General features: G+C 48.7%; 1 protein-coding gene and 1 long non-coding RNA gene across 2 annotated transcripts; one reads left to right on the top strand and one right to left on the bottom strand.

Annotated features, from left to right (window-relative positions):
* Positions 1–18,159: 18,159 nt before the first annotated feature.
* On the bottom strand, positions 18,160–25,194 carry LOC121081099. Its single transcript, XR_005825583.1, has 2 exons — positions 23,903–25,194; positions 18,160–20,645 (listed from the first exon to the last, which is right to left on the bottom strand). It is a non-coding gene; the product is annotated as an uncharacterized LOC121081099 (long non-coding RNA).
* Positions 25,195–27,135: 1,941 nt separating this feature from the next.
* On the top strand, positions 27,136–27,913 carry LOC121081092 (proline-, glutamic acid- and leucine-rich protein 1-like). Its single transcript, XM_040579788.1, has 2 exons — positions 27,136–27,159; positions 27,201–27,913. Exon 2 carries the CDS (start codon positions 27,503–27,505, stop codon positions 27,911–27,913), a length of 411 nt encoding a protein of 136 aa, XP_040435722.1. The 5' UTR covers positions 27,136–27,159; positions 27,201–27,502.
* Positions 27,914–27,924: the final 11 nt, after the last annotated feature.

The raw sequence follows: 27,924 nt of genomic DNA, 5'->3' as shown, positions 1-27,924 counted from the left end.
AGTGACGTTAGGCATAGCGTGGCTTTGACTGCAGCCAGCAAAGAGCCTTTTTAAAGCAGCAGCATTTTGATAGCCATGGCTTGTTTAGCCAGCTCCCCCCCACCTGGCTGTGAGCCAGCGGGAGATGGGAGATGTCAAGGCTGTTTTCATGCCAGGACCGGTGATAGGAAAAGCCATCCCACCCCTCCTCACACCGCACCGGAGAGCGCAAATGCCTGACGTTGCCAGAGCAAAGTCGTTGCGCCAGGGGAGAGCAGTCAGGCCAGGGAGGGTTAAATTCCTGTGGGAGGGTTGGCTGCCCAGGGAAGCATCAGGGTTCCTCAGTTTGGAGATCAGTTCCACAGTGAAACCGAAGTTTATTTGGGTTGGACGGTGTATTAACAGATGGATCTGTGCAGTGGTATCACGCACCACAGCATCTGAGATATTTCAGGCTGGCAGTAACAAAATGTTACCCAGGTTGTTTGGGGTTCGGCTGGTGCCTTTCCCTGGTGATGCTCAAGGAGGGTAAAGATGGAGCGGGATCAACGAGGCATCTAGGAAAAACACAGTGTGAGGAGGGGGCTGGTGCTGAGAAATGCCGAAGCTAAACTCAAAAGTTATTTTGTTTAGCAGCTGAACGTTGTGCTGACTGCTTGCACACGATGAGATTGCCTTCCCTCCCAGTTCCCTGCTTTAGCTCCGTGGACCGCAGGCTCCTGATTTATGCCAGTGGGAAGGAAGGAGCACCCACCTCCCCAGGGTGTCTCCTGCTGGACAGGAGTGTGTGGGAGATGCTTCTCAGGCCCTTTGCTTGCTTCACTGGTTTGCACTGGGCAGCCATGGCAGTTAGGTGATGCTTCCCAGCATGGGGGTCCTGGGAGGCAACAGCACCTGGCACATCAGCTGGCCCCGGCTCATCCATCCTGAATTGCTGTTACTAACCGAGAGCTGTTCCCTCCTCTAACTCCTTTCCTGGATACACGTATCATTTCTTTGTTCTCAACCTTTTACACTCTGCTGCTTGGGTGCTTTTAGATGCATCTTTTGTCTGACGTCTGGTCTTTCTGCAGTGTGAACCCACTTTTGCTCGGGCTGGAAGCTGCTCTCACGCTGGTTATCGAGAAAGGTGGAGCTTCCCATCGACTGCGTGACTCCTGTGAGCAGGAGCGGTCCCTTGGTGACCACTGAGGGCAAAGCCATGGTCGAAGTGCTTTATTTGCGGGTGGCCCACTGGGAGCAAGGAGGTCATTCATGTGGCAGTCTCCTCCTCACGTGCAGAGCAGGGACAACCTGCTGCTGTCCTTGAATCCCCTTGCGACCGCCTGCATGCTGCTCACAGGGCGCATTGGCACGAGCCACGTGGGAATGCGGTGATGCTGGCTGGGGAGGTGGGTGCCTCTGCTGAGCACGGCTCCTTCGTGCTGCTTCGATCTCCAGCATGTGGTACGTGTGTGCAGGCCTCTCTCCAGGCACTTACGCTGGAACTGCCACACTTCTGTCACTCCCCTGCCTCTGAGGTGCCATTTAGGTTGGTAGTGACCCATGCCAGGGAAAGGAAGGGGGAGTGGGGTGGGAGAAGGTTTCTGGCCAACCCATCACTTTCCTGGACCTGTGGGTCCCAATCTGGAAATTCCTTTTTTTGGTGTTTAAACCTTTTGAAAAAGGTTGTAGCAGTGTCTGTGTTTATCAGGAAATCTCAGTGCCCGCAGGGCTGCCATTAGGGGAAGCTGGGCTCCCCTGTGCTCCGTGTCCTGCAGGAGCCGTTAGTGGTGTCTGTAGCAGCGTGCAAGAGCAGCGTGGCCAGTGTCAGGTCCACAGCCCTGGCTTGGGGGGTTGGTTGTGGTTGTAGTTTTTGTTGCTTCTGTTCCTCTTATCGCCTTCATCTCTAAAACAGGGATCATTGTACTCACTTATCTCCCAGTGCCCCAAGTTTCAGGGGGTTTTGTGTTCGTCAGATGCTATTAGAGCTATAGACTGGAATCCCAGCCTGTGTCATGTGTGACAGGACTAGGAACTGCACAGTCAGTATCGATGAAGGCAGGAGCCCTCTGAGATATGAAGCAGGTCTGTTTAATCATTCAGACAACATCTATTGCTACAGGGCTCGAGTGCTGCATAAGGGCCTTCTGAAATTGCTGCAAAGGTAATAACCAGTAGTATTCTATTAAATGCAGGGCAAAAAAGACTTCTCCCCTTTGACATGGGGATTTAGGCTAGCGCTATGTGAATTTGCTTGGGTTTGGTTACTGATTCAAACCTCACTGAAACAGTCAAGTCTCTTGTGTCTCCTGAACTGGGCTGTGCACCCTGCCAGCTGTGCACCAGCTGTGCACCCTGCCAGCTGTGCATCCCACTATCTGCTGCCTTCCCCAGTCTGTGCAGGGCCCACTCAGCATGTTCCACTTTTGCTGGGGCAGTTCTGAGACCAGGTTTGCCAGCAGCCACGGGCTCCCTTCTCCTCTGAGCTGGAAGTGTAAGTTTGTCCATGTATCACATGTTAAACATGTCACCAAGGGCTGCTCCCTTTGTGTAGGCAAGAACACGTACAAATGCAGCCAAAACTGATAAAAGAATCTCATGGATGTGTCTGTAGTCTTGGTCTGGGACAGGTCTAGAAACATGTGCAAACTTGGGATGTGATTCCCATTTGCCTTACTCGGTTTACTCACCCCCCTGCATGCCCCCCTTTAATACCTAGTAGTCATGGTACAGCATACATCCTGTCTGCACCGCGATTGTTATCATGGTCACACAGAAATTCAAATTAGCTTGTGAGAAGCTGTCCTGACTTCAGGATCAGCCCAAAGGAGACCAAGCATTTGCAGCATCGTGCCAAGCCTGGGTCCTGCCGGAGCCACGCTGACAGCTGGGAGCACGCACAAAGGGCAGCAGCTCCTCAGAGCGAGCAGCGGTGAGGTGGTTGTGACTTGCCACCCAGGCCATGGCCGTCCCATTGTCACCTCCAGTTCCTAGGAAAGTTGCATTTAAATCCCTGTGTTCGGTGCTTATGGTCTTGGACACATGCAAATGTGATATCCGAATTCCCAGCTGGTCCCCAAGTGCTTTTTTCACTTTTCCTGCTATCTATCCCTGCCAGGGAAAGAGCCACCCAAACTCAGCCAATGCTTTTGGAGCCTTCACTAAGATTTTTTGGCATTTTGGTCTCCTTTCTTCCTGTTTGTTTTTTTGTTTTTTTTTGTTTTTTTTTTTCAATATGAAACTTCAGTTGTCCTTTCTGTATCAGTATGGCTTTGCTTTTGGCTGCTTTGTGTGAAAGTGAGACTCGGGGGGCTGAAATCACCGGTTTGTTTTGCCTCATCCTGCAGCGCGTACAGCCGAGCTTGCTCAAGGTACACTCAGGAACAGGTCCCTCAGGCACAGCCTTCTGTGTTACTTCAGTCTGAAATAAAATGTGGAAGACAACATTAACACACCCCTGAGGGCCCTTTTGCTAAGGCAGAAGTCAAGGTGCTCAGTGTTGTCCCATCAAACTGGGACTTGACCAAAGAGCACATCTGCATGTAACAGTTTCTGCCACAAGGAAGGCAGAGCAGTAGCTGCAATTCTTGGGTATCCGCACGCAAAAGGCATTTCGAATGTGCTCATGTCTGAGCAGTACCTAATGCCAAAGGGCCTTGGTACAAATGCAAACAGGTACATTGTATTTACATTGTACATAAGTACATTGATTTACAACATATTTCAGCTTTGCAAGTCTGCTTTGCCAAATTCATTTACCCCTCAGTGTATTTACGTGTGCAAACTGGATGGATAGTAGCAATAATTAGATCCGACCCATGTACTGTGATTTTCATCGGAGCAGCAGTGATGTCTCCCTGAAACGTGAGTTTTCAGGGGCTGCCCCCTGAACCGATTACATTTACGTGCAAACTTTATAACACACTTGTTACACTGTTGGTGGGGTTTTTTTCTGGCCAAAAAAAGCCACACTTGTTATGGTTGGGTTTTTTGGTGTTTTTTTTTTGTTGTTGTTGTTTCATTGGTTTTGGGTTTTTTTTTTGTCTTCTGCCACCATCAGAAATTCTGATGTAACTGCTTGTGTCCCAGATCTGAGATGTCTGGAAAAGGCAAAGCACCCAGGACTTGCTGAGGAGTTTTCCTCACCTCTTTTCTCCCGCTGCATAAAGAGTTGTTCTTTGGGGCACAGGAAACTGGGGGACAGATGTAAGCATGCTGGAAAATTCTGCTAATGAGCATGTATTTTATACAAGCATAGAAAATCAGTGGGGTTATAGATCACATCAGTGATTAATATGTCTGCATATGGACTTGTCCCAGGCAAACATGTCCCCAGCCAGGTGCTGTTGTCTGCGGTGGGAGGCTGGGTCCTGCCTGCCATGGCTTGTGCTAAGTCATAACCTTGCCTTAGCCTCAGCTGGTTTTTGGAGAGGTTTTAGCAGCGCTAAAGCTATTTCTGCAGTGCTTATAGCTGGGTGCTGCTAATTCAAATAAGCTGGTGGCTTTGCTGGCAGCCTTTTGCACTGTGTAGTGCGGCCAATGTGTCATTTGCACAGCTGCCTCATTAAAACTTTTAAATGAAGCCATCCTGCCAGATCCTCCATGACTTTGTGAAAACAGTCATGCTGTGTGTGTCCCCCTCCGCTCCCCCCACCCGGGTCTGCACAGCCCCATTTACATTTTTATTAGCAAGATCTGAGATGTACTATTTGAGCTTCTTTATTGCTTGACCTCCCCACCTCCTTTTCAGTTCCTGGAAGAGCTGCAGCGAGTTCGATTACTTGGGGAAGGCAGCAGGCTGTGGTAGGCAGAAGAGATCACGGCTTCCCTCAGAACACTGAAAAGAGCTTCCCTGTTACAAATGCCTTTTGGGAGAGCCTCTTCAGCACAGAAGAGGATTTGGCCTTGGGCCTTTCACATTTTCCCGTGCATCAGTTATAAACTGATCATCTTTTTGACAATATTTTGAGAGTGACTGGGTTGGGGGACACAGACAAATGCCACTGAAGTCTCTTTATTGCAAAGCACTCAAGATTAGCAAACAAAAAAATTGCAGCAGAGTTCTGGGAACTCTTCAGATCATCATCAGAAAAGCTGTGGGGAGCACAGCCAGACTGAGAGAAGCACTTTCCATGGGCCAAAAGCTGATGCTAGACTAGAGACAAAAGTTTCCTTGCCCTCATTTGCTATTACCTATATCCTGTGCAGCACCTCCACGTTCCAGTCTGCATGGTACGTGCTGACCCACGCCACTGCTTTGTGGTTTGGTTTGATGGCTTCAGGCATCCTCCCCTCCCCTCCAGCTGCCCTGTTCCCTCCTGGGAGGCTATTCTGTATTTCTCAGCCTGGTTCCTTATGGCTGGGAATTAGAGGATTTAGGATAATGTTTTGGGGCCATGAGTCTTGTAGGGAAAAAATGAGGCTCCCACCATTTCTAGCTAAAGCTCCTGTTGCTGATCTGAGGTGTTTTCTCAGCATGGACATAGCACACATCCTCAGCTCTTGCTTCCTTTGCCTGGCAGCCAAGATTTTTGCTGGAGCTTTCAAAAACCTCTCACAAGATACACAAGATGAAGCATGAAAGGTTGTCTGGCAGCACGTAAAGAGCAGCAAATGTCGTTGCATAGAGTTTGTGCCACTGTGGACTCTGTGGTGGCATTTGCCAACCTGCACCCATGGGGATAGAGCTGGAAGGACCTGTAGATGGTGACAGTCACTGATGCCTGGTGCTGGTCAGGGTCACCTCTCTGAAGCAGCAGATGTTAATTCAAATTCTCCTTTAGAAAGCTGCTTTTCGGTAATAATTTCTACTCCCACATAATACATTTTCTTGCTAACCCTGATGGGCAACTTCTCACTGTTGACAGCTCAGTGCTGACGTCTAGTGTCTGTCTTCACACTGCTGCGAAGGCAGGAAAGGAGCCAGGAAAGTCCTTCTTTCCCCCTTTTTTGGCAGTGTCATCAGACCCTGAGCCAGAGTCCTCATGATGCTCTTTCAGCCCCACCCGGGGCTGCTGCCCTCTTTCTACTATGCTCCGTGTTCCCCTGAGTCTTTTCAGGGTGTCTCTTGATCAGAAGCATCCAGCCCCTCCCAGCAGTGTTGTGGCAGAGCAGAAGTTTGGGGGTCACCAAGCAGGGGCAGAGGCTCTGCTCCCCTCCGTAAGCCAACCCCAGCTGTGGCATGGGCTGTGTGGTGCGGGTGCCCAGGCTACGGGCAGCCTTAGCTGACACAGCTGCCTGGCACGAGGGGTTTGGCCCGGTGGCTCAGTCTGTGGTGTGTGGGGCCACCGCGGTGATAGAGATGTGCCCTGCCATCCGGTGATGGGGGCAGTGGTGGCACTGGTACCAACCTGCAGTTAGAGAGGGCTGCAGGGCAGGCTGGGTCACCTACTGACTGGATTGTTCGAGTGAGATAAACCCTTGCTTTTCCTCAAAATTCAGCAGTGGAGCATCCGTCCTTGAGCACGACGAGCTTTGTGCATTTACCTGCCGTGCCCCATGAGCTGCTGCGATGTCCCTGCTGAGGCGGGTGGGAATGGCTGCGTGCAGGTGCTTGAAAGGGGAAGACCTGGAGCTAAAAGCGCTGCCAGAAATGACAGGTGTTAGCTAAAAGACTCAAAAGCGTGTGCCGGTTTTTAAATAAAGCGTTTTGCCCCCCATGGGTTGCTTGCTGCGATGAGGAGCGGGTAGCAGATGTGTCACCGGGGCCGGTGAGACAGCCCCTCTCTGCAGGGACCCCTGCGTCACCAGGACAGTGATGGGCGGCAGCGATGGCCCCACAGAGCAGAGGGGAGATGCCCATGTGGTGTTTGTTCTCTAATGGCTTTTTGATTTAGGAACTGGTTGGAGGGGATGTGAGCGGTGACACTTCACCCTGAGCAGGGACCCGTTCCTCTCGGGTATTGGTTTCTTCCCTTCTGTGCTCCCCTTCCCGCTGTCCCTCCCCACCGCCGCTTGCTCCTGTGTTTTAGAGACCCTGCCTGAGGAGGCTGCAGCCATCGGCATCTCACATCAGAGGGAAATTCTCCTGGAAACAGCTCCAATGTAGAAAAATGGCTTAATTCCCCAGTCGAGAGCAGCAGGAAGGCTGAGCAGACACCTGGCTTTGCAGTTGGAGAGCACCTTTTGTTGTTTCAAAGAACTTTTCCCTGGCTTGATTTGGTCCAAATTAACAATTTGCTTAATGAAGGCTTTCTGGTAGCTGAGTGCGGCACCACTCGGCAGGAAGGGGCTGCAGGCAGCCAAGGGGAGGACTGGGGATGGGGTTGGGGTTCCTGCAGGCTGCCCCCCAGCACTGACCCTGAGCGAGAGGGGGTGGCCTGAGGGGGGTGCAGGGAAGCCTGTGATGGGGAGGCACACTGCCCATTTGCAGCCCAAGCAATGCCCTTCTGCCCCGTCAGATGGACTGGCCCCGTGTAACTCAGTTTATCATGTGTTTGCATCACTGTGGTGGCTGAGGCTGCTGGCCACACCAAGGGAAATGCTTGTCCTGCCCCAGCTGTGCTGCTCCCCACTCCTGCCTCCCTGCCTGCACCTGGCCATGCTGAGCACCTCTGATGATCTGCCTCTTATTCCTGGAGTACTTAGTACTTACTTACTCTCACCTCACCTAAACTCTGCTATGGACACAGCATCTTTCCCAGATCAGTCTCATTGCAAATATTTTGTTTCATCTCTGCTGATTTCCCAGCAGTAGCTGAGCCCAGCTGTGCTGTATCACAGAAAAGCTTGTGGCAGCAGCCACAAAAAAAATCATCACAAAGCCGCCGCATAAAATTTGCTGTGAAGCTGCAGCATAAAATGCCCTAGTGGCTTCAGAACATTTTATTGTACCATTGCTACACATTTGGAGGTTTTGTAAAATCTGTATTTTTGAAGCAGACTGTTCCCAGTGGGCTGAGAACTGCCTTTGAAGTGTGCCATGGCCTTTTGATGCCACATGTGGCTGAAGAGTGGGAGTTTTTTGGGTGTTGGAAGTGGTGTCAAAGCCACAGCTGGTTTACTGGAAAGTCAAAGGGAGCAGAATCCCTTGTGCATCTCTTGCTTTCCAAACTGTAAATGCCAAAATATACAAACACCTGCAGCAGTGAAACAAAAAAAACCCTACAACCAAACCTGAAAAATAAATCCCCTACTCAGTGTAGCTGCCAGTAGCAGGCTGAAGTGCTGCTCTTCTGTGTCTCCAGACCTGAGCATGTCACCTCTCGATTCCTATCGGTGTGATTTGGGACGTAGTTTTTGGCCACATGATTGAGCTGTCATCGCTGGGGGTGGCTGTTACAGCTGCACCTGTGCCACCTCCTTTTTCATCTTCCCATTTTGGATCCTGCCTCTCTCTGTAGCATCCCAGGGCTGTACAAATGAAGGGACCTGCAGGGAAACAAAGTGCTTCATTTCACATGCTTACACATCCTAGCTGTGCTCAAAGCCACTCCTTTCGCTGTGAAGGCTGCCCCATGTGTGAAGGAGGAGAGAAGATTGCCTCCCAGGCACATGCTCCAAGCTGCAGACGAGATTCCCACACACCTTCTGGGCCACGTGTGTTGCAGGCTGAGCCGTGGTGCCCGCCTGGGCACCGAGCAGAGGGGCGCGGATCAGCACCTTTCCCATCCCCGCTACCCAGATGCCCATGATTTCTCATTAACCCACACCCTAGCTCTTCCTGGGCTGCCAGCACGGTTTGCATGTCTTTAGCAAACTGTTTTGAATAAAGTGATTCTCCAGGCTAGGACGCTGGAAGGCAGGAATACAGACGGGTTTATGAGCCCTGTAAAGGCTGGTGGGATGCTTTTAAGCAGTCACCATTTTGCAAGTCATCTGTGTGTAACACAAATGAGAGATACTGGGCACCTGCTGCATGGGGTGAGTCGTTGTAGCACAACCCGTCGTTGTTGTGAGCCTTTAAACACCTCAGGTGTTAAGTGCAAGCAAAACATTCAAGGGTCTTAGTGACTTCAAGCTCCTTTAGCCAGCCTGCGTTAGCAGTGCCTGACTCTTGCCATTAGGTACCCCACAACCCTTCGCAAAGAGGCTCTTGGTGACCTGTGCTGACCCTGTCTGAGCCCCAGTCCCCTTGGGACATTACACAAGTGTTGAGCCAGGGCTCTGTGCCACTGCAACATCTGGCCGTGCCTCCTCCTCGCAGCACAGCAAGAGCTCCTCCTCATTTCTCAGCTGTGCGCCGAAAGCGATGGGAGCTGACGGCAATTTCATTTGATCAGAAGAGAGGGGCAGCTTTCTGCCTTCACTCCCCGCGCATGGTGGCAGCTCTTGCCCGCAGTATCAAGCATGTACTCATGTACCTTCCACTGCTCGATCTTCTCATGAGCTGCCCCTTGCAGCTGGCTCAGCCATGGCTGTACCTCCGCAGCACCGCAGCCGTGCCAGGGCACGCAGGGCAGGCACTCACTTGACTGCTTTAATTGCCTCAAATAAATTACATTGCAAGGGGCTATCATGGTCTGTAAGTGTGGAGGAGCATTTGCTGCTGGAGCCCTGTTAGGCATGCAGACCTAGCTGTGAGCCTAAGATACTACTAGGATCAAGAAGAAAACAACCTTAATTTGTTGACTGGAGTTCCTCTTTACTCCCCAGAATCTCTTTGCATCATCAGCAGACGCTGGTATTTCCTCTTTGCTCTTTTTTTCCAGCTCATTTGTGAAGGCATTGGATGACTGGACACTGCAGGCAACGCTGCCCGCTCTGAAAATTGACCATTCACTTCCACACTTTGTTTCTTATCTTTCAACAAATTATTTATTCATATGACCTTTGCTCTTTTCTCACGGAGGATTAGTCAAAGGATGTTGCGCAATGCTTTCTGATAACCCAAGCAAACTGCAGTAATTGTATTTTCCCTTTTCTACCCCGTCATGGGCTCCTTCAGAGAGCTCCCACCTGCTCCTGAGGCAGAGCTGCTCTTTTGAAAACCTATGATACTTTTTCCCCAGTATCCTTATCCTTCTGCCTCTTCATTCTCTTCTTTATTCTGCTTTCTCTTAATTCACCATGGTCACTGCTCTGTAGTCCCACAGCTTGTCACTGAAACCTTTCTGGAAAACTGGCATCATATTAACCATCGTCATCGTATTAACCTGCTACACCAAGAGCTTTCAGCAAGAGGCAACGCCACAGCTAATGCTGAAGCTATTTCATCCTTGAGCTTTTTTATCGCTTTCGGGTGAATACAATTCTAAATCCTTGAAAAAAAATTCACACAGGAGGGAAAGATCATAGTCTGGTGTATTTATTTTACTTCATTGATTTTCTGGACCTTAACTCACTGCATAAAAAGAAATTTATGTTTTAGGACATAGGGCGGATTATACTGACTGCAGAATATTTGAGATGGGAATGGTGCTTTTAAAAATTCGTTTGAAAATATCAAGTCTGGACTGTTGACCCCAGGTCCTTACAGAAGGGATAAATGAGCTGTTAAATATGCCAGAGAACATTATTCGCTATCTGCAGCTCCTAATACATAACCCCTGCCATTATCGGGGGTGGGGGGGTGGTGGTGTTAGAAAGAAAAGGAACAATGAATAGGAATAATAATAATAATAATAATAATAATAATAATAATACTTTTTCTACTATACAGAACTCTTTTTTCCTACTAGGACTGGTTGTGCCTAGGCTCTTGCTGCTGCAGGCTGCCTGCTTCGCAGCTCTTTGCTTTCTGCAGTTATAATTCTTGTCATGAATTTGAGTGTTTCTGTGTCTTTACAATTCTTCTTAGAAACATTTTCTGTAAATTTTGCACGCATGAGTCTGGAAAATAAATCCCCACAAGGGCTGTTAATGCAAATTGGCTGTGTTAAGCTCAGTGAGCGTGAGTGGCTAATGCCTGTCAGCTGTGGTGAGAGGTGGGCTGCAGCTGTAATTAGGGGGTTGAACCATGGAGGAGTAGCACCAGTTTTAGCGGGGCAAACCCAGGCTGGGGGGTGGTGGTGGTTTGAGAAGCTGTGGAAACCTTGTAGGTCCGGGAGGGCTGAGAGGCTGCAGGAGTCACAGAAGAGGACCATGAGCATGTGAAAGCTGGAAGTTTTGTTATTCCTAATGAAAGGTTTTGCAGTGTTTGGTGTTTGTACTTAGAGGCAGTTGGGCAAAGGGGAGCAGAAAAGCCTTTTAATAAATTAAAGCTGGGATTGATGCTTGAACTACTTGTGGGGTACAGACAGTAACAATATAAAACCTGATCTCCTACTTTGTCCCTGCTACAGGGGTGCAGGTATGGATGTAGCAGTTACAATGTAAGGAATGTTTAAAGGACATCTGTGTTCCCCTCCACGTTTCTTGTGCTCCAGAGAATATTAAGTCCCAAATCTGTTTTTCACTCTTTATCCTACTGCTACTCCCCTTCCCTTTGTTTAAGTTTGAAACTGTAGTGGCTGAACTCTTTGGATTTTTATGAGCTGTCTCAAAGTATTCAATTCTTTCCTGTAAGAGGAATTGCTTTGCTTTGCTTTCCTTCCCCACCCCTCCTGAGACTGCCCATCTTTTGCACGCATCTGTTCTGACTGGATGGTTGCCCTTGCTGTGATGGCTGGTGGATGGGAAACCACAGACTGCAAAAAGAACCATTGCACTGCTTTCTTCCCATGTGCAAGCAAGGGAGAGGGGCCTGCCATACCTATGTGGCAGCTGCTTTTCCACAAGCTGGGATGTCCTTAGAGAAGCTGGTTTGCTTTATACCTACTCTCTGTGTGTGTACTCCTGGGCTACTTCGTGATGGAGGAGCAGGGAGGCAGCCTGAGGTTGTTGGAGGGCACCTTGAGTGGAAAGGAATGGGATGAAATGGTCCCCGCTCCTTCTGAATCCTCAGAAGCAGAGTCTGAGTGAAGGATGGGTCTTCATGTTTGCTCAGACCGAAGAGCATCCAGTGTCCCACCCGGGTGGCAGACCTGCCCCAGCAGCAGCAGCCAGCGGGGTGGGAGGGAGGTGTCTGTTGCCAGCTCCAGGCTGGCTCTTCAGCAAGTCCCTGTGCTGGGAAATCTTATATTCTTTGTCCCTCTACTAGGAGGCTCTGCTTCCTCTCAGGGTCGCAGTTTTGCACAAAGAAGAAATCTCCCCCACCCCCCCACACTCCCTTGCACAGTCCCCACGTGTTTCCAGGTGATTACACTGTGATATGTGCAACCTTCTGAATACTAAAGCACTTCAGACCTTTGTCTTTTGAGTCACCCTTCTGCCTTGGATTTTCTGCATTTTTAATTTCTGCTCATCGCTATTTTCTCATTCCCTTCTTCCCTAGGGTAAGATAAAATTGATCCCGCGGCTGCTCTTTCTATGCATCTCATGTAAAAGTGCAGCCCTCCATCTTCTGCTGTCACGGCTCAGGCTGTGATAAAGCAGATCAAAATGTAGGTGTTGTTGGTTGTGTCAGGGGTGCCTGAGAACTGGGATTTAAAGCTGGCATGCTGTTCATGCACGTGGTCTGACAGCAAACCTGTGGAGATGCTGTACCTCTGCTGACTCAGCTTCCCCCATGCCTAGGGGGTGCCAAGATGGGGAAGGCTTCTGTGACTTTTGCTGAGGATGGGTGTCTTGTTTTCCTTTTTACAACAATCTGTGAGTGGACAGGTTTAAGTTACTGGTGCTCTGTCTTTTTTGCTGCAGGTCCATGATACCAAAGAGCTCACTCAGCTGCAGCTCACTGCTAAGGAGAGGGAGAGCTAATTCTCTCCCCTCCGTCCCAGCCAGATGAGGCATGGGGGAAGAAAGGAGGATTCTCCCATTCTGACCAGAGCTCCTAGCCTCCTCTCTCAGAATTGGTAACGTGTTGTCCAAAAATATCCCAGCTCTTGCTAGTTGGCGTTTCTTGACAAAGCTTTTTGTCAGGACATCTGATGAGTTCTGCTGTGATCTCTGCTGGTGTGTGCCAGCACCTGGGAGGCAACATTTCTCAAATGCTTCCATCTGTATCGCTAATTCCTCTCTCCTGTGCCAGGTTCCCACCTCACCTGTTTATCTCTCTTCTCGCACAACCCTTGCATTGTGCCAGACTCCTCTGTCATGGGCCTGTTTCTGCCTGCATCCACACTCCCTGTGTTCCAGCTGAGCAAACACTGAATGTACTGGTATGGGTGGGCATCTAGTAACTGGCAGCATCTGAGCCTCCGAGGCCACTCCTTTGTGTGCATCTCTGGGGAGTTTCTTTACTTTTTGTGGGCTGCTTTGAGACTTGACCTTGCCAAGAGCTGCTGTTCCCGATCCTGCGCCGAGCTAATTGACCTTGTGTCTGAGACCTCTTCAGTAGCAGCAAAAAGTTGGTGCCTTTGCAGATGGCAAATTGGACCCAGTGGCTTGTAGGAGAGCATGGTAAAAGATGAGAGTGCAGAGAAACTATGAAGGTAGTGAGGAAGGAGAAGGGAAGGAGAACATCTGACAGGTTCTTCTTTGGATCACTCTGGGAAGTTGCTCAGATGTCTATTGGCTTCTCTAAAGGTTACTACAGCTCACCTAGACCTTGGTGAAACCTTGAAATGGTGCTGCTCACATAGCTGAGTATAAGCTGGGTAGGCACAGGTTTAGCATGTGGGGTCCTTGGAGCCTGGTACTAAGGTTATATGGGTGCATAGACCCCCCTTGTGCTTCTAGCTTGAGGGTCAAGGGGAGGAGAAAAGACATTTACCTGAATGAGTTAGACCAGACAGTGTGTCTGTCCCAGGCTGTTCCTGATGGTGGAAGGGAAACACCATGTTTCCTACAGAAGTGTCTGTTGGGTGCACCCCTGCCTGCTGGTGTGGCACCACTTTGTGGCGAGCAGCAGGAGGGAGCTCTGGGCAAATTGGTGTGTCTGGCTCTGCGCTGAGCTCAAATCCCCAAAGCAGGACAAGCACATAAGTGCTGTGTGGTGCCAATTAACCGTGCAGCTCATTACAGCTAGCTAATTTGGGTGCAGGTCTGCACCGATGCGATTATGCTGTTTCTGGTCCCCAGGCAGGCTCGTGTGCTCTGTGTGGCATTGCAGTGATTTTTGTGGGGCTACAGAGCACCAGGCAGGGAGGGTTCTGGAGGCTTTATGCAAGGAAATGAGAAGGAAACTGCAGGAGAGAGGAGGCTGGAAGGAAAGGAGCCCCTGGGAGCAGTCACTTAGGGTGAGGAGCTGTTGGATTTGATGTTATGCATGACATGTGTGGAGTGATAAAATAGCTTTGAAGCAGAGTGGACGTCTCCCTGAACTGCCCCAGGGCTGCTCAGCAGCCTGCGTGGTGCTGCTGTGATGGGCATGCTTCCTGCAGGGAAAAATAGACAAGCTGAACAACATGGCACTTTGGCAATAACAGTTCATGCATCATAAATTAGATGTCCTGCCCCTTTGACCCACACTTCAGCCTTGCTCTGCTCCAGTGCTCACTGTTATCAGTCCAAGCTCTCAGCGGCAGGACACGTAACCTGCCCAAATCCTCCTGCCACCTCTCCTTTGGCCACGTCATGGCAGTGGCTGGGCTGTGCCAACATTTTGCATAACCTTCTTGGGTTGCCTAGGTTAATGAGCCCAGGTCTCAGCTCTGTGTGCACCAAATAACAGAATAACCATGGGCTAGTTCTTTCCAGACAGCTCTGTTGCATTATTTATAGGTATGAAGTAATATACTGTCCATGAGGGAAACGCATGGGTGCTTGGCTGTCAGAGTGTAGTACAAGTGCTCTTTGTTTTGCAGCAGCCTGTATGCAAGGTATCTTCTTTTTTTTTTTTTTCTTTTTTTTTTCCCCTCTTTCTGGTAAAGGTGGATTAAAAATTCCAAAAGATAATAAGCTAAAACTGTAGCTAGTAAGACTAACTTCAGAAAGACAAGCATCTCTCCCACAGCTACCAACCATGCTATCAATGTTACTTCAGTCTGAAATCCTTCCTGAAGTTACACGGAAATCCCTTAAACAGAGCACTCCCCGTGTCTCATACTAGTCTTCTTGCCACACTCCCTACCTACAAGTGATGTAAAGATGACACAATTGCCCTGTTCGAGTGCTACTCTCCAGCTCCAAGATTCACAGTTTGCGGCCCTCCTGCCAGGTTAATCATCAATTCACATTCCTCCTCCAAAATCTCAACCTTCTCCAGAGCCCCTTTATAAAACAGATGAGAAATGTCAGAGTAAAGAGGCTTTTTTAATTGAAAAATATGGTTCCACTGATATTTTCCATGGTAAAGATTCATTAGGACGATAACTTTTTAAAGCTTTTCTTCCTGTTGCTTCATCAGAAGCAAAAGGGGTTTGGATTTAGCAGAATATTATTTTTCTATTGAAAAGAAACCTTCAGTTTCAGCCTTTTTTATCCAGGACTCCTTAATGTCTCGTTTTCCACTTCATGAGAGATCTCAGCAGTCCAGCTTTCCATTCAGTTTGGGGTAGAAAGTAATTTCAAATGTCTTAACTTTTATGAGGAAAATAATCACTTAGCCCCCAAAAAGGAATTAAAACCAGGAAGAAAATATCTTGGTTATCTATTCTCTCTCCTGCTCAGTTTTAACTGACAAGGGTGTGTAAGTGTTTTCCCTAATGTAAAGAAAATCAGTATTTATGAGAGAGTTCATGGTCCTCCTTTTAACCTGTGTGGCACAGCGATGCTTTAATTTCAGTCAGCAAGAGCTTCTGCCTCGTGCTTCCCAGCATGAATTGTTTTGGCCTGTCTAATGTTTTTTCCTCAGCATTAGCTTTAACCAGGGGAATGCTCCCAGAAAGATAAATTGGTTTATTTAATAGCCTTAATTGTCTCTCTGTGAGAGACAGAGCCAAATACAAATGCTATTAAATACTGCTTTCCCCTTTCCCTTGTGCCTGGAGCCTGACTGATAGATTGTACTGGAAATGTTGGAGCTGTGAGCTGCCCGTTCGGATGCTGGGAGGTGAAATACCTGGGATGGCACATCTGGGAGAGCATCAATGCATGGGGCAGCTTTTCTGTCTGGCACCTGATCAGTGCTGTGGAGACCCCACATTAGTAACCTGTGGTAATAATGTCTGTGTTGTGCTTGATGGAAGCTGGTTTCACGGGTGTGGAGGCTGTGGCTGCAGATACCGTCTGTTGTTGGAGGGAGGGAATAGAGCAGTGACCTCTGGAACTGGAGTAATTTGTGTGGGATGCTTTTACCCTGCTCCCCTCATCCTCCTACCCGGCAACAGGACTGCAGCTGGATCCTTGCTCAGGCATTCGTAGGAGGAAATCATCATCCAGGACAGCTCATGACCAAATGGAGCAACCTCTGTGCAAGGGGCACAACTTTTCTGCACCTTCTTGTATTTTGAGGACTGGGCTGTGTATCTCGATCCTGCTGGATGCAGCCCCCAAACGCCAGAGCTCTGTGCACTCTCTAGCAGCCTTGTGGCAGGGTGGGATGGGGAGGGAGGGGACCGCTGGTGCCCTTGGAAATGCTGCAGCCACCTTTACCGGAGGGCAGCGTGATGGGATGCAAACAGCTGTAGCCTGTGGTGGTGACAGCATCAGTGACAGCTATCCAGTCCCCTGGTCTTGAATTCAGCCCTGCAGGTGCTCCCTTTTCCTGTTGGAAATTCTCTGTTTCTCGGTTCTCATACCCCATTTTCAGTGTGTACGGCATTGTCACGGTCCACGCAGTGGACTCATGATGGTTCATTTATTATGACCTCGAAGCCCAAAAATCAAGGCGACCATGCCAAGGGGTTATGCTTCAATTAAACAGCACAATTTTATTGTTTCCCCGTAAAGCGGCGTGCGATAGGTAGAAAGACAAAGTGAATAAAAGGTAAAGTAAAAAGGAAAGGAAAGAGGATTAGAGCTACCACCACGGGTCCAAGGCGTCCCTATGGTCCCAGGTCCAGGCAGCGTCCCACCGGTCCTTCTGATCGTCGTGATCCTTGGTGGGGAAGATCTCCAAAGCTCAGTTGCTAAGAAGGCATCTTTTTATGCCAAGCAACACACCCTGCTCCTCCTCTGGTCCATGGATTGTTGCCAGCCTTTGCCTTCTCGAGCCAGGTTATCACGCATGTCCAAAGAGGGGTGCCCGAGGCGCGGTTTTCCTTAGAGGCGCGTAGCTTCAGACAGGAGGCGTGTTTTTGTATTGTTTTCTGGTTCGTTGTTATGACCACGGTTGTGATCCATCTTCTGGACAGCTGTTACGTGGCCTTATTGTAGTTGTTCCCTTCAATCCCAGGTGGCAGGGAGCGGCACAGTACTCCTCGTACTGTGCAGTTCTCCTTCCCAGGGTCTTTGTGTCTTGGTGTCCATGAGGACCACATTCCACCTCCAGGTCTGTGTTGGCAATGTTGAGACAATATTGTTCTCTTTAGACCGACTCTTACACCACCCCGTGGCTCAACATTGTTATCAGGACCATGTGGCAGCGATATAATCCTCTAAGAGGGGTAAAAGAGGACAGGGAAAGTAAAAAGGGGAAAGGAAAATGACAGACAGGAAAAGAAGGGGAAAATAATCATCTTTATCTCAAACAATTTACAATAATCAAATGATATTCATAAAAATGACTAAACATAAATCTGTTTAGGTCTTATACAATTTTCCTTGTGTCAGTAGATTTAGGGATGTCCACATTGGAGGGGATATTCAACAAGGTATGTGCATTGATTACAGATGTCAGATATGTCAATTGCTTTACCATTCTCCAATTTAAGGCATACAATATCATTGACAAAACAAGACTGATCAAGACCAATATCAAAAGGACAACAATAGGGTGACACAACTTGTTCAAGATGCCAGTAGCAGTCGGTGACCATCCAAAAAGTGTGTTCCACCATCCATGTTCTGCATCTTTTCTCACTCTTCTCAAGAGACGGTGTATTTCTTCCACATTGTGATGGACAGTTATCAAGGTTTTCTGTCCGTTTTCTCTAACCTTTTCCAGAATCTTGATCAAGTCTTGATGCTATAACAGTTGTTTTACCAAGGTGAGATTCCTTCCAATGGGTACAGGCTGCAATTCATGAATCAGTGTATAATTAGACTTCAACAGCTGGTGAGATATGACTGGGGCTAAATAGGAGAAGTCACATCCAGTGATGTAAATACAAAAATTTGAATGATTCTTAGTATCTACAATCACCTTATCTACAGATACAGAATTACAAGCAGTTCTCAAACATGCACAACCTTTGCCAATATATACAAGCACTGTTTCAGGGTTATCGTCAGGACGAATTTCAAAATGACAGATTTTCTGTGTAGCGTCTAAACAAATGTCCTGAGCTCTGATTGTGTTGCCTTCACAGACAAATCCTTGTTGTTCCCGCATGATACAAGATTCCAAATCTACAGTTTGCCATTTCTCATCCCCCTTTTGGGCCCATACTCTATGCTCAAAAGGATAGAGTATGGTTCCGTTGTGATTCAACCCTAAGGCAATAATGGGGTAGGTTACATTTATTGATGCATGGGATATTGTCAATACAAAAGCGCTGGCAATGTTTGTGGTGGGGTTATAAGTAAAGTTTACCAAATTCCACCAGGATTGGAGTTTCCTCTCAAAGTCAGTGGCACTGTCCCAACTATTTTCCAAATTTCAGTGGGAAAAGTGCCTCCTTCACCTTCTCTAATAATTGAGGCAGCCACTGATTGTATCCATAATTGGGCCTGGATACAACTAAGAGCCAAAGAAAGGTTATTTTGGATTATACCAAGTGCATCTAACAGTCCAATTTAACTATTAGTCATTTTAAAATTTAGGGCTATGAATTTTCATTTATTCATAGTTCATGTTCTCAGTGTCCCTCGGAGTTCTCCTGTAAAAATAAAACAACAGAGCTTGCCTCCCTGAGGCAAAAAGGGTTAAAATGATGGGATTATCCAGCAGGTATTTATCTTATGTTCTTTTCCCAGGGCATCGGAGGTGTCTCAAGCACATGCATTCAATGGGGTTTTCAGTACCAGCGGTACGTTTCCCACAGTAGGAAGTGCCACCAGAACGGGTTGTCCTGAGAAGTGAGCTGGGTTCTTTAAATCATTTGGTCCCTTTAATGAGGGAATCAAAGAAGGAGCCGTTGGGCAAAAAGCAGTTATTTTGGGGCATCTGTTTACCCCCCATCTATCTTTTACACCTTTAACAGCTTCCCACAAGCGGACATCCCAATTTCCCTCATGAGGTTTCAAAAGTCGTTTTAAGAGACCGTTGGCCCTTCCTACAGTTCCATTAGCTTGCGGATAATAGGGGGTATGAAACACCCATTTAATCCCTTCGCTTCGTGCCCAATCCTGTACAGTTCTGGCGGTAAAGCGAGAACCGTTATCAGATTGTATTTCTTGTGGCTTTGGAACAGTTCCAAACCATTCACGCAGTGCTTTCAAAGTGTTCTCCCTCTAAAGCCCTGTTAAAGGCTTCTACTTGGACTAGTCCTGATGTTATTTCCACTCCCACCAGCACAAAATGTTTTCCTCCCAATCTCTTAAAGGGGCCAAGATAATCCACCTGCCAGGCATTCCACAAGCCTTTACCCTCCCTCAAATGCAGAGGGTCATCCTCTAAAGGGTGCCTTTCAAGTCTTCTTCGACATTGTTCACAGGCTGATATACAGGTTTTACGCATTTCTCTGGTGACGGGCCAGCCTCGGGCAAGGGCTTCACGGTACCGATCTTTAGCTCCTGTGTGTTTGCATTTTACATGTAACCATTTTAACAGGTGTTCCCCGTCTTCTGAAATCTGGTCCTTCTGTACAGGAGCTAGCCTTGCTAACTCTTCAGCCCAGTTATTCCATTCTCCCGCTGACCCCCCTTCTATCTGACGGGAAGCTACCCAACGTACAGCAAAGTTCCCTTGGCTGGCAATACTTAAGATGTCTCACCATTTTTCATTTTGCCACACTGGAATCCTATTAACCTGCCATTCATTTTGCTCCCAGGAAGGAAGCCATTCGGTACATCCCTTAAACCCAGCATAAGAATCAGTATAAATGTAAACAGGAGAAGTAGTTTGTGCTTCATGTTGAAAAATGCTTCATACTGCAATTAATTCACCAACTTGTGCACTACCCTCTCCCTCTGTTATAATTTGCTCATTGGAAGAGGTACGGAGCGCTACTGCTCGGTATTTCCACACTTTTCCTTCTCTTTTGGCAGAAGCATCAGTAAACCAAACTAACTGACTGTTCACAGGGAAAAGGAGGGGCCACCTGAATGACTGAGACAGGTTTATCTTGGCCCTCATCCAGGCTCTCAACTTCTTTTATAGCTAGGTTTTTTTAAAGCACCTTCAGATACAGAGAAAGTGTTACAATAGTGTTCAATCTCAGCATACCACTTTCGTACTGAGGCTTTCTGGGCCACCCTGTCAGAGGAAGGGTCCCAGTAGTGACTGGTTTTATAACTTTAAATGGGCCTCTCAATATAATGGGTTGTTGTACGCTTTTTTCTACTTCTATGAGAGCCAAGCTAACCACAAACAAACCTTTCTCCCAAACAGTGTATCTTTTCTCAGAATAGTCCTCATGGTGGTTCCCAGAATGTGTTGATGGTAACTTCCTTCCCCAAGTGACAGAGGAGCCAATGAGGAGAGGTGCTATACTGTACCTTGTTCTCACCAGCAAGGAGGGGCTGGTGGCGAATGTGAAGCTCAAGCTGCAGTGACCATGAAATGGTCGAGTTCAAGATCCTTAGGACAGCAAGGAGGATGCACAGCCAGCTTGCTACCCTCGACTTCAGGAGGGCAGACTTAGGCCTCTTCAGGGATCTGCTTGGAAGAGTACCAAGTCCTGGAGGGAAGAGGTGCCCAAGAAAGCTGGTTAATATTCAAGGATCACCTCCTCCAAGCTCAGGAGCAATGCATCCCAGCAAAGAGAAAATCAGGCAAAACCACCAGCAGGCCTGCATGGATGAACAATGAGCTCCTGGACAAACATAAAAAGGAAGCCTACAGAGGGTGGAAGCATGCACAGGTAGCCTGGGAAGAATACAAAGAAATTGCCCCATCAGCCAGGGTTCAGGTTAGGAAAGCTAAAGCCCCGACAGAATTAAATTTGGCCAGGTATATCAAGGGCAACAAGAAAAGCTTCTATAGGTGTGGTGACGCAAGTCGAGGCGGACTGAAAAGAAACACTATGTCTGCATGGCTGGGTTCGGACAAAAATGGCCTTTATTGTTTATACAAACTATTTATATATCTTAGACAGTGCAGGTGTTAGATCCTGATAGGTTTTTGTGTCCTTCTTCTTGCTTGCTATTTGCTGTTGCTGTAGGTGTCCGTATGCTGCGGTTCTAAGTTCGATTCTTCACACCCTGTTTACATACCTGACAATTTGTGGCTGTCTTAAAGGTACAGGGCTAAGTCTTTGAAGTAAAATAACTTGTCTACAGACCCACTTGCAGACCCCAACAATTCCCCCTTTTTGTTTTTGAACAGCTAGTACCAGGTTTGCCATGTTCTGCAGGGCCCTTGCAAACATGATGGCAACCAAGGCAATAGCAAACAAACAATACTGCCAATTGAGTGAACTGATGCCAAAAAAGCTGACATTTTCTCAGATTTTGGTAACATGTTGCTGCAATGGGGCACCTAAAATCCACGCAGCACATACCATCAAAACCCTCACAGCCATGTCCTTGAGCCAACAACAAAAACCAATAGTTGCTCTGTTCTGTATATAATGGTGGCAAATTTGACTCACATTCTTAACTGCCTAACAAACAAGGTATCGACATTCAGAGTGCAAACAATATTGACTTCTTTTGGGTTAACATTATACAGAGGTCTTAATTATCGAAAATATCAAGACTTTCAGTAAGATTTTTCATTCTCTGTATACATTCACTTTTTTGCAACAATGTTTGCAAGTCAGTTTCAAGGAAGGGCACACCAAACAAGGACTGGTTCAGTAAGGAGGCCACACATCATTGTTGGGTTGACTGGCGGCAGCAGCGCTCCCACGATCCAGCACACTAAGCTCAGGCTGCACACAGCGAGCAGGTATCCATCGCGGACCTTCATCTGTAGAAACACAAGCATAACCTCTCCCCCAGGTTAACAATTCATGCGGTGCCGACCAATGCCCGGTACGAGGGTCTTTCATGCGTTCTGACACCTTCATGCTTTCTCTAATCATGCCTCTGGGGTCATTCCATTCATTCCCTCTTTTTGGTTGTTTTTTTTTTTTTTGTTTGGTTGGTTTTTTGTTTGGTTTTGTTTTTTTTTTTTTAAGTTAGTGCCACTTTCTTAATAGACTCACACCAATTTGTACCCCCAGCTAAAAATACACACGCTGTGCAGACTTTGTTATTTAAAAGGTCATAGGTTAAAACTACTCGTTCACATGCTTCTATCTCATCCTAGTTTCTACTCATACTCCCTTAAAGTTATTTAACTCTTTGCTGCAGGATCTCAGCTGCACATCATTCAAAGCAAGGCCAAAACTGCACATTATCAATGTCAAAACAACCCACTGTCTGTTCCGTACAATTCAACAATTTTTTTTTTTAACAGCAAAATACATTTCAACCACTGTAATACAGTAGATTATAGACAGCTTTTCCGCGTGACAGAACACAGTCACCCTGTACTGCGAAACAGTTTTTTGCAAGTCCTGTACTACTTTCTAAGCAAATGGTGTGTGAACGTGAGGATTACCAGCAGCCGCATCTCCCAATACAACAGGATATGCGTGCGGTGCACTCGTGGAAGGCGTAGGAAGATCAAGGAGCAGCCCGCCTATCTGTTCTACTAAATCCCAGTTCCCATCTTTTAATGCCCCATCTCTTATAGCCTGCCAAAATCGCCGAGGGTCGTGCGTCATTACTGTACCGCTGGAAACTGGATTTTTACCACCTCCACCTTCTTCATTGCCTGTGACTGATAACGTTGTCACAGCTGGACCCGAATCCGGGTTTTCAGCATTTCCATCCTGCGCAGGCAGGGCCGGAGCCGAGGGGGGAAGGCGTGTGGGCTGGCACAAATGTTGGAGGGAGTCAGGGGGGCTGAGATCGGTCCACTGATGTTTCTGTTTGTCATACTCGGAATTGGTATTAAGTATAAGTCGATGCAGCTGGAGAGATTGAGGGGATTTGGGGCATTGGGGAGGGGCGCCTGGTAAAGGGACATGGACTCTCCCCCTCCCCCACCCCCTCATCCTCTTGCCTGTATTCAGGGGGATACAGGGGAGGTTTGCAGGATATACCCTCATTTGCATTTTGCTGAATATTTAAGCCCCCACTTGCATCTTGCCGACTTTGCAAGCCCCCACTCCCATTTTGCTGACTTTTTAAGCTCCCACTCACGTCTTGTGGGCTCTGCAAGTCTCCACTCACATTCTGCAGATTTGGCAAGCCCCCAGTCGCAGTTTGCTGATTTTTCAAGCCCCCATTTGCATTTTGCTGATTTTGCAAGCCCCCATTTGCATCTTGCGGGTTCCTGAAGCCCCCTACAACATGTCTAAGCAGTCCCCGTGTAGGCAAAAACCCGGATGCCTCTTTGTCCCCTTTTTCCAGAGCTTCTGACAGTGTTGATCCTAAATTGTCCCAGGTCCACACACTAAGAGCAGTTGCTGGGGACATTTCCGCTCCATGTGTTTTCGCCCACAATAATATATCTTTTAACTGAAGCCCACCTAAAGTAATTCCACACTTCTCTAATACTAAATTCCACATTGATAGCACCATGGTATCTTCTTCAGATAACTTACTCCCCATGTTGTCCCTGGTGGCTCACCTTACCGGTGTCACTTTCTCCCGGGATCTTGCAGCCGCTCGCTGCGCTACTACTGGGATCATATAGGCACGTCGGGGTCACCAAATGTGGTGATGCAAGTCGAGGCGGACTGAAAAGAAACACTATGTCTGTGTGGCTGGGTTCGGAAAAAAATGGCCTTTATTGTTTATACAAACTATTTATATATCTTAGACAGTGCAGGTGTTAGATCCTGATAGGTTTTTGTGTCCTTCTTGCTTGCTATTTGCTGTTGCTGTAGGTGCCCGTATGCTGCGGTTCTAAGTTCCGATTCTTCACACCCTGTTTACATACCTGACAATTTGTGGCTGTCTTGAAAGGTACACGGCTAAGTCTTTGAAGTAAAATAACTTGTCTACAGACCCACTTGCAGACCCCAACATATAGGTACATCAGTGACAAAAGGGAGATGGGAAAATGCAGGCCCTCTCTGGAAGGAAATGGGAAACCTGGTTACCCAGGACATGGAGAAGGCCAAGGTACTCAATGACTTTTTTGCCTCAGTCTTCACAGGCAAATGCTGCAGCCCCACAGCCCAAGTAACAGAAGGCAAAAGCAGGGACGGGGAGAATACAGAACCACCCACTGTAAAAGATCAGGTTCAAGACCATCTACAGAATCTGAAGGTGCACAAGTCCACGAGACCTGATGAGATGCATCCATGGGTCCAGAGGGAACTGGCAGATGAAGCGGCTAAGCCACTGTCCATCGTGCTTGAGGAGGCGTGGCAGTCCAGTGAAGTTCCCACTGACAGGAAAAGGGGAACAGAACCCTCATTTTTAAAGAGGGAAGAAGAAAGCCCTGAGGAACTACAGGCTGGTCAGCCTCACCTCTGTGCCTGGCAAGATCATGGAGCAGATCCTCCTGGAAACTGTGCTAAGGCACATGGAAAATAAGATGATGATTGATGACAGAACACATGGATTCACTCAGGGCAAATCATGCCCGACAAATGTGGTGGCCTTCTGTGACAGGGGTTACAGCACTGGTGGACAAAGTGAGAGCTACTAATGAATTTGTGCAAAGCTTTTGACACTGGTCCCGCATGACATCTTTGTCTCTTAACTGGAGTGACTTGGATTTGACAGGTTGTCCACTTGGTGGGTAAGGAATAGGCTGGACAGTTGTACCCGAGAGTTGCAGTCAACAGCTCAATGTCCAAGCGGAGGTCGCTGTTCGGACCAGTGCTGTTTAGCGTCTGTGTCGGCAACACGGGCACTGGGATTGAGTGCACCCCTAGCAAGCCTGACGATGACACGAAGCTGTGGTGCAGCTGACACGCTCAAAGGAAGGCTTGCCATCCAGAGGGACCTTGGCAGGCTTAAAAGGTGGGCCCCTGCAAACCTCATGAAGCACAACAAGGCCACGTGCAAGGTCCTGCATGTTGGCTGGGGCAACCCCAAGCACATTTACAAGCTGGGCAGAGAACGGATTGAGAGCAGTCTTGAAAAAGATTTGTGGGTGTTGGTTGATGAGAAGTTCAGCATGACCCAGCAATGTGTGTTTGCAGCCCAGCAAACCAACCAAATCCTGGGCTGCATAAAAAGAAGCATGGCCAGTAAGGCAAGCAGGTGATCCTCCTTCCCTGCTCTGCTCTTGTGAGACCCGCCCTGTGCAGTACTGCATTCAGCTCTGGGGCCCCCAACATAGGAGAGGACATGGACCTGTTGGAGCAAGTCCAGAGGAGGTTTGCTCAGAGGGCTGGAGCACCTCTCCTAGGAAGACAGGCTGAGAGAGTTGGCGTTGTTCAGCCTGGAGAAGAGACGGATCTGGGGAGACCTTAGAACAGCCTTCCAGTGCCTAAAGGGGCCAGCAAGAAAGTTCACGGGGACTTGTTACAAGGGCATGTAGTGATAGGACACGGGGGAACGGCTTTAAACTGAAAGAGGGGAGATGTAGGTTAGATACTAGAAAGAGATTCTTCACTAGGAGAGGGGTGAGGCACTGGAACAGGTTGCCCAGAGCAGCTGTGGATGCCCCATCCCTGGCAGTGCCCAAGGCCAGGCTGGACGGGGCTTGGAGCACCCTGGGCTAGTGGAAGGTGTCCTTGCCCAGGGCAGGGGGGGAACGGGGTGATCTTTAGGGTCCCTTCCAACCCAAACCATTCTATGATATTTTATATATATATAATTGCTATTCTGAACATACTAATAAAAGCATTTTCTGCAAATTCTTGAGTTACAATCAGGACAAGTCAAGGAGAAAGAAAAAAAAAAATCAGTTGTTACAGACACTGATTTTCTCTGAAACATAAATATCATCCACATCACAAACTCCTTCCTTATACAAAAGACAGTAACAGAAAACACTGGTTTTCTTATCAACAAATCTGAGCCTCTCATGAACTTCTGTTAAAAATGACTGAGATATAATTAGCTCTTCTTAAAAAAATAAATCAATCTCTTCAGTACCTCCTTTCATGCAGTTAGTAGCAAATCCAATTTTTCTGCCTCCCTCTATTGAGCCCCTAAGCAGCAGGTTAGTATGCAACAGTGGCGATCATCACATTCATGTTGCCTTAACCTGAATAAAACCACTGCATTCACTTAATAGCACTTAAATTACCAGAGATACTCAGAGAGCTAGAAATACTGTTGCGAAAAGGATAATTGCTCTACAAGGAAACATTAACTTCAAGAGCTTAATGGGTAAGTAAAAAAAAGGCTCTGAGACTTGAAAAAATACAGGGAAGCAGGAAAAGATGAACGATAACTACAGTTTCGTATACACAAATTGTACAAAATTATAGTCCAATTCCCTTTTGTCAAAACAAACCTTCAACAGCTTGATTCCAGGGTTATAGTTTGTGCTGCATGAAAGAAGTCTGCTAGAGAAAAAACGAACCTCAAAGCATCAGACATGGGCAAAACCAGCTGTCTAGAGCAAACTGGGACAGAGAGCTCATAACTTGACTTAAGTCACATTGGAAATCAGTGGAAAAATCTTCAAGGATTTGATGCCCCGCGGGGAAAAAAAAAAAAAAAAAAAAAAAAGCCACGAGGATATTTGTCTTTACCACTTCTAGATTAAAAAAGGGGATTTTAACAGCCTCCTGCCCACTGCACAGTGCAAGGGAGAGCAGCACCGCCGGGTGCGTGATCGCCACCGCGCGCACATGAACCCTGCTTGCCCCAGGCCGAATTTTCCGCCGCGACCGCGACCCAGCGGCAGCGCCGAGACGCGGTGCGGGCCTCGTCCCTGGCGGCTCTCCAGTGCAAGGGGGACCCAGGGATCTGGCCCGCGGCACCCCGGCCCCCACCGAGGCCCCTTCCCGCACGAAGGCCCCGCGCAGGGGTAGCGCTCGGGCCCTCGCCCAGCCCCCACCTGAGGTAAAAGTCAAGGCCCCGACGCCCAGCTACCAGCAGTAACCTCCCCCAGGGCGCCCCCTCCCCACTCGCTGCCTCCGCCCCAGCCGGACCCCTGCCCACCCCGCGGAGGGGTGAAGCGGCAGCTACCCCCGCACTCACACAGGCGCCGCAGCGCAGCCATTCCCCCCCCCCCCCCCCCCCCCCCCCCGCCGCTGCTCTTCTCCTTCCGCTGGGAGGTTGCAGAGCGCAGTGGCCGGTCCGAGCCTTCCGCCGGGCGGCCAGGCCGCGAGCGGCGCCATTGTGGTTGGCCAGATCCTTCCGCGGGGACGCGGGGACGCGAGCGGAGGGCTGTGATGGGCCCGACCGAGAGCATCGTATTGCCGGCGGGTTTGGGCCAATAGGAGCTGGGCCGAGGTTGCTTCAACGGGCGCCGCAGCGCTGGGGATTCAGTTGCCTGGGCGGCGCGGCAGGGTACGCGGCAGGGTGCGCAGCCGTGGCAGCGTCGCGCTGCTTCGACGTCATCTTCGACGACTCGGAGTCTGAGGCCGGGCTGGTTACCGGAACCTCCCTGCTACACCCGGCAGCAATGCCGCCCTCGTCTCCACCCCCGGCCCCCGAGCCGGAGCAGCGGCAGCCCCCGACTGCCTCTCCCGAGGAGGGGATGGTGGCCAAAGTGGTTGTGGAGGAGACCACTGAGGGCGAGGAGCAGGACAACAAGGGCAAGGAGCAGGACAGCGAGAGCGAGGAGCAGGACAGTGAGGAAGATGGGGGTGATGGGTTTGAGCATGAGTACGGCTACGGATATTATGAGGATTTTCTGTTGGAGGAGGATGAGGGTGTGTTCATGGAGAATGAGGAGGAGGAGGAGGATGATGAGGAGGAATTCATCCCTCTGCGTGATAGGCTCAGGATGAGTGAGTTGGCCAGCAGGATGGCAGCTGCTGAGCCCCCCCCCCGCCAGCGGCAGGGACGCGGAGGCGCTAGCTGGCCCGAGTGATGGTAGTCACC

The sequence above is a fragment of the Falco naumanni genome, chromosome 1, assembly GCF_017639655.2.
Source record: "Falco naumanni isolate bFalNau1 chromosome 1, bFalNau1.pat, whole genome shotgun sequence".
NCBI lineage: Eukaryota > Metazoa > Chordata > Aves > Falconiformes > Falconidae > Falco > Falco naumanni.
Note: the sequence above shows the minus strand (reverse complement) of the source record. Positions and strands in the feature narration are given on the sequence as shown.

Excerpts from the sequence above, each read along its gene's own strand:
- LOC121081092 (XM_040579788.1), top strand. The coding sequence starts at position 27,503 with ATGCCGCCCTCGTCTCCACCCCCGGCCCCCGAGCCGGAGCAGCGGCAG.